Source organism: Chanodichthys erythropterus, chromosome 4, assembly GCF_024489055.1.
Source record: "Chanodichthys erythropterus isolate Z2021 chromosome 4, ASM2448905v1, whole genome shotgun sequence".
Taxonomy (NCBI): domain Eukaryota; kingdom Metazoa; phylum Chordata; class Actinopteri; order Cypriniformes; family Xenocyprididae; genus Chanodichthys; species Chanodichthys erythropterus.
Window position 1 is genome coordinate 32,432,948 of NC_090224.1, and position 6,898 is coordinate 32,439,845.

At 35.0% G+C, this 6,898-nt stretch overlaps 1 protein-coding gene across 3 annotated transcripts in view; it reads right to left on the bottom strand.

Annotated features, from left to right (window-relative positions):
- Positions 1 to 6,898, bottom strand: part of LOC137018732 (uncharacterized protein C2orf81 homolog) — a 30,683-nt gene that overhangs the window by 23,386 nt on the left and 399 nt on the right. Inside the window, exons 1-4 of one of the 3 annotated variants that reach the window (XM_067383439.1) lie at positions 5,522 to 5,630; positions 4,895 to 5,147; positions 3,989 to 4,208; positions 1,518 to 1,788 (exon numbers count right to left, since the gene is read on the bottom strand). In XM_067383439.1, the coding sequence (XP_067239540.1) occupies positions 4,017 to 4,208; positions 4,895 to 5,134 (432 nt within the window). In that variant the 5' untranslated portion in view covers positions 5,135 to 5,147; positions 5,522 to 5,630 and the 3' untranslated portion in view covers positions 1,518 to 1,788; positions 3,989 to 4,016. Of the gene's footprint in view, positions 1 to 1,517; positions 1,789 to 3,988; positions 4,209 to 4,894; positions 5,148 to 5,521; positions 5,631 to 6,898 lie in introns of those variants that run through there. The other 2 variants (XM_067383440.1, XM_067383441.1) reach the window with 2 other exon arrangements.

Genomic DNA, 6,898 nt, shown 5'->3' on the forward strand with positions numbered 1-6,898 from the left:
TATTGTGAAATATTATTGAAATTTCAAACAACTATTTTCTATTTTAATAAATGTTAAAATGCAATTTGTTTCTAAGATGCAAATCTGAATTTTCAGCATCAGTTTTCAGTGTCACATGATCCTTTCTGATTCTGAATATTATCATTATTATTTTTGCTTCTTAATATTTTATTTGAAACAGGAATGTAACAATGTAAAAGTCTTGACTGATAAATTGAATGCATCCACACTTCCTAGCAGTGTATATGATTTTTAAAAAATTCTGATTATATTTTACGAACATGATCTGGTTAAATAATATTATTCATCTACAATGTTTGTTGCATATTAACCTGAACGAAAACTCATTTGACCAAAATGAGGCAGTCATTCAATATTAATTTTGCAATAGTTTTTAATATCATGTCGACTTTTATACCGAGTCTGAAAATTTGGGATGAGATCTGAGGCAAGCATATTGAGCTTTTGAAACCATTAAACCAATTTTCTTGTCATCTGGTTTTCGAGGTTTGGAACAGTAATAGGCTCCATCTATATTCACAGTTTTTGTGGTTACTTCAGATGTGTCAAAACAACTTACAAGCATTTTTTTTTTTTCTTATAGCACACATATACATTTCACCACACTTCTCAAATGGGGTTTCAGTGCTGTAATGCTGTAATAAATATGATTTTGTTTACTGAATATGAATCAGTCCCTATGATATTTTTTATCTTTTCATAGACGTCTGTATATAAAAACACATGTTCCTTGAGTTCTAGTTCCTCGTCCACTTTAAGTACACTAGACAAGAGTCAGTATCATGAGGGAATCAGATCAGTGTTAGTTTTTATTTTGTGTTATTATAGTTTAGTTTATTTTTTAGTCATTTCATAATGAGCTTTTGTCATTTTAGTAGTTTTTGTTTATTAAATATTGCTGTTTTGGCATGCATTTAGCTAAAACAAGGGAATATATTTCCCCTGCATGTCATGTGCATATTATAGAATATGCAAATAAACATACATTTAAATTCATGTTGCAGTTTTTTAAAAATGGTTTCTGTAAAGAAACAGCATTTAACAAGCAACCAAAACTACAATCCTTGTGTTTATTTTTGTTTATGTATATACTGTGTTAACCATATGATACTATATTAAAGGGATAGTCCCCCCAAAAAAGAACTGTTCACCCACATTCTTCGAAATATCTTCTTTTGTGTTCAGCAGATAAAAAAAGAAACTTGAGAACAACTTGAAGAGCAAGTTGTTCTCAAAAGAACAACTTGAGGGTGAGTAAATGATGACAGAATCAACTAACATACCTTGTGTTAAAACAAGTCATCATCACAGTCTCAAATTTATGAAATTTAAAACATTTTAAACACTTTAAAATAATCACTATAACAACATGTGGCAATTTTTACCAGTTTGATGCATGTTGAAGCATTGCTTTATATGCCAGCCTTAGTTCACACTGTCTGTTACCATCTGTGTTCTAAGGGCTACAACATCAGTCTATGAGTATTTGGGTCCCTGTTTCCTCACCTCAGGCCCAAACTGTGTTTGAGTCAGTGTTTTGAGGCTGAAAGAGCTAAAAGAAAATTTTCAGCTCTTCAGTGAATGAGGACTAAATATTGCAAGCAATGGAGGTGATTGTGTCCTTAGAGGATGAGACATTTGCCTCACTCGGGATCTTTGCATATGTGTGTGGTTTTGATGAAGTCAGACTTTCTTCAGATTTTGTGAATAATTTGGTATCATCACTCTGTTGGTCTTGAGCTTTACCAGGTTGGAGGTGGTGTAGTTCTGTTAAGACATTGTGTACAGTTAATATATAACACTATTACCTATTGAAGCTTTTTATGCTCCCAGTCAAAAGTTTGGAATCATGAAGATATTTTATGTATGGCCACAAATGTATTGTGAAATGTTATTATAATTTAAAATAATGGTTTTCTATTTAATTTTTTTTTTTTTTTATGTATTTTATTCTTATGCAAAGCTGAATTTTCAGCATCATTACTCCAGCCTTCAGTGTCACATGACCCTTCAGAAATTATTCTAATATGCTGATTTGATGCTCAAGAAAATAATTAGAGAGCATAAATGTCTTATAAGAGACTTCTGTCAAAACATTAAAATTCCAAACTGGCCATGTACACACTATAAAGTTTCAGGAGAGACAAATGCATTTAAATGTGGGAGTGTCTCCCTTAAATTATCGTTCCACGTGTGTACAGAACACGAATCACTCCCATGTAACCGCGTCTCGCGTGTTTGGTATCCTCTATTCTGAACAAAGTAATATTACAGTGACAAGACTGTGTTCAGTAATTATAACTGAAGCGCAGTCGACGGAGGAGTTGTGTTTTGTTTATGCTTAAAGGGTACATATCATGAAAATCTGACATTTTCCGTGTGTAAGTGCTTTAATCAGGCCTCCGGTGCATCTTCCAACCCAGAAAACGTGAAAAAGGACAACCCAGTAACTTTGTTTTGGCAAGCCTTTTTTCTGCAAGCATGTGAAAAAATTAGCCATTCAGATTTCGCTCCCCTTGTGACGTAGTAAGGCAATCTTATTGTAATATTACCACCTCTTATTGCCGTCATTTTGTTTTTGCAAGTGAAAGCGGAGTACCAGTTCTAACGCCATGGCAAACGTTCGTTGGCTGCACAGACGAGCACAGAACACTATTTAGACTCTCGTTAGCTTGGATAGCCTGCAAGTTGACCCTGGCAAGCTCGATTGCTAAAAAAAAGTTTATGTCTGAGCGATATTTTGAAAAAAAACATTCACAGCATTTGATAGCAATCATAAACGTTAGCCTGGTCTGTCTGGTTCTCTTTGGCAAACAGGTACACTTTGTATAGTGGGCGTCCATACGGGTTTTGCACAAAAGATGAACATGACGGCACATGATAGTCGATGAGTTGAATCAGCTCCACAGCAACTGCATAAATTTATCCACCAACCATTCAGAAATGTCCACTTTCATTCTAAAAGTTGTAACTTCTTCCTGAGTCTCTCCGTCAGTGTTTGACTCTGGTTTGAACAATGTAAGGCTGAACACCGTTACTGACAATCGACATTTTGGCTGCGTGAGATTCTCCAGCTTTGTTGTTGTTGAGCAACTGAAGACAAAAACAGTGTGTTTTTTTTTGCTCACACCCAAATAGGGGCAAATTTGACACGCTATAATAAATAATCTGTGGGGTATTTTGAGCTGAAACTTCACAGACACATTCTGGAGGCACCGGAGACTTATATTACGCCTTGTGAAAAAAGGCATAATAGGACCCCTTTAAAGGCTGCTTCACAAGAGCATACTCTTGCAGTGTTGCCATGTCCACTTATTATATGCATTTTGGCGGTGGTTGTTTTTTTTTTTTTTATAGACTTTTTGTTTTTTCGCCAATTTGCTTGCAAGCTCTGGCAACACGAATGTCAGGCTCATACATCTTTCCCTGTGATTTCTTGCACAGCATATACAGACGAAATACATCTCTAATGCGCATTAAAATACATACTTTAACAAGCATCAGAGATGTATTGGTCATCGGTCATTAACAACAAGTTGTTCGGTTCGGTTCCGTACACACTGCGTAGAATTTTTAAAATGCACACTTGTCACTACCTGCATTTTTCGGGAGTTAATTCAGTTGTAGAATGTGGTTGTCGCTTCCATAAATTACTGAACTGAGTGTGTACAGAACTAGATTAAGGACTAAAAGGTGAACTGACAACTGAATTTAGCTGCAGTGTGTACGAGGCCAGTTGCTGCACGGTATTGTGTAAGTTTAGCCTATAAGATATGAAATTAATTATTGCATATTATTATATTATTATCTCAATAAGTATTTAATATCTAGGTTAACAAAGGGCAATTTGTGAGTAAGAGGATCTAGAGTCAGATGCAACAAACCTCTGTCAGGCTGTTTTGGATGACACATTTTCATTACAAACAAGGATTTTCACTGCCCCAACCCCCAAACACCCACATCTCACCTTCTCATTCCTGCAGTAAAGCACTGTGCTATTGCTGAGCAGCATGCAAAACAGGAACACATCCCTCAGCCCAAGAATCAATAGCACAAGGCTGAGGTTCTGGGTCCTCTTGCCAAAAGGGTTCATGTTCTGGATCATCTTCCTCATCTCTCACCAGCAGAAGACATTCAATCGTCTCCACCAGGTTATTTTGTGCCCACCAAACTGAGAAGGGTATCAACTGGAGGGTGGGAAGTTTGTATATGAGTTAAATGAATGCTTCATAAACCTTTTCCTTTGCAAGTCAGCTATTCATATACAGTAAGCATATAGACCTTAATCAGGGTAGATGCCATATTGAATTTTACGCAGATGAAAACAAGGCTATGAGAGACACTTTCAATATTTAAAATGGCATGCACTGCATGTATAAAGGACCTAGATCACATGTCATTTTCAAAACTTTTATGGAGTTATGTTTACTGAAATTCTTTTCGAAACACGTTTCATCAGCTGAACAATTATTAGGTTGTTAAACAACAGTGTAATCCTTTAAACACAACCATAAACAGTCTATAAACAATGCAAAACATAGGAAATAAAGGAATGGAGTAGGAATATATGACACATAGATCTTACAACCACTCCTTGATTTAGTCTCGTTTGCATTCCTGACAAAATTAAACATGGTGTTACCCTGAGTAAGGTCTATATATATGCATAAATCATTGTTCTGTAATAGTATCTCAGTGATACTTAAATGGAGACACTGTCTGAATGATTATATTTTGTACACTTATATGTTTAACATGGCATAACTCATCCTAAATAAAACAGCCAAAACTTGCATACCAGTATGGAATGAATTTTTGCAAAGCAAATCCTATATAAAAAGACATATTAACATGAATTGAATTTTTAGCTCACCTGACTTTTTAGATACACCTGATAACATCTGTCCATCACTCGTTCCATTAGTTCTGCTATAATGTCCACCACTACCTCCTCACCCTCCTCCTTGGTGAGCATGCTGGTCCAGGTGGACTCGGTCAGGAGGCCCGGTACAATGTCCACGGTCTCAACGGGCTGGACGAGCGGAGCAGCACTAACTGGGACAGAATCAGTGCGGCTTTTATCGGCCCGTGATTTGGCAGCTGAGCGACGCATGGTTTTCACTTCTCTGGCAAAAATAAAATAAAATTAAAATAACTGGGGCCAGAGGGAGAGCAACAGGACACCAAAAATTCAGTCTTGATTAGCTTTTGGAGCATGCAATATGTATCTGCCTATGCTGAAATCCTAATGCAGTACAATGTAGAATAAACAAAAGGATAAATTAAAGGATTAGTTAATAGTTGTCACATGCAGAAGTTGTCAGAACTCAGTTGTTATAAAGTTTTGAATCAAAGTAAAATTATTCAAATGTTTGTTTTCTATATTAGTGAGGCTGTGTAGAGTGTCTGTATTCAGAATACTATAGTACACTATTCTTAGTACACGTGCCATATAAATTACATGAGTGAAAAAGTAAGAGTATTATGTTAGTGTGCTTACCAATTGCTAGTATGCTGTTTTCACCAATGCTGCATCCAAAATTGAATACTTCCCTATACATAGTATGCAAAAACTGTTTTTGAAACCATTGGTTTTCTATGAGAGCAAAGGGAGGCATGACTCCTGTTTTAACTTTACCTGCAGGTGTCACTGTTGGGCAGTGTTCCTTAAGAAATACGTGTGACTTGCGCTCTTTTTAATGTCATAATTTGTAATATTTGTGTTTTTTTTATAATGTAATGATTTTTGTAATATGGATTTTCTCATCCTATTTTTTTGAGGAGGCACTGCCTCCCTTGCCTCCTCGGAGGAAACGCCCCTGGTGAAAAGAGTAGTATGTCCAAATACCTACTTTCACCAAGATTCTGAAGTGCGCATTCGACGGACACTTCACTATCCCATGAGGCCATGGGAGAGGATTTATGCATGAAAGTGAAGCGACGCAACGCTAGTAGGTCATGTGACTGCAACAACATGGCGGATGTAGTACATCCATATTTCATTCATACTACCCATATTCATACTTTATAGAACATACTTTTTTAACTGTTGCAAAGTAAATTCAAATTCAAATGTAGTACCTACTCAGACAGTATGCGATTTTGGATGCAGGGCAAAAATACTTATTAAGCTTATCAAACTTATTTATCAGAGATAAATAAGAATAATTTAATTTACCCCTCAAAAATGGCCATATTAATTATGAAAAAGTACACTTTAGCATACTTTTGAAAAAATATATAGCTGAAATGTGAACTAAATTTAATATTTTGGTCACTGCATTGCAGGCTATTTACAATTAAATGAAATATAATTGTAGTTTAAATTAAATTAAATACAATTATTTTGACTGACATGTTTATATGTAATTTCATAATTACTTCTATGGTCCTTGAAATATGGTTAAAGTGTACTGCCACATGTAAGTATTTATGGTAAACTAAAATATACTTTAATTTATACCATGGTCTGTCTGAATACTTGATTCTGATTAGCTGGAAGGTGTGTGTTCTTTGCATCCATGTCATGAATTAAAATTCATATGTGACTGGAATGCTAAATTTTATTATAGATTAGTGAATGCACACCTAGCCGTAGATTATCCATTACTGTTTCTATTGAAACTTAAATATCATGTATGTACATATATGTAGGCTATATGTGAAATTACTAATTACACATTTGAAATGATGATGTTGCAATTTAGTACCTTTAACACATTAACTTTAAATATAATATCAAATAACACATTACAGTAAAAATTATAATTAAGTACTTTACATGTTCTTAAGGACGTTATTTAACACATCCAAATAAGCATGACAAAAGATTATTTAAACAATGATTTATGCATGTATTTGAATGAAAATGCACTTT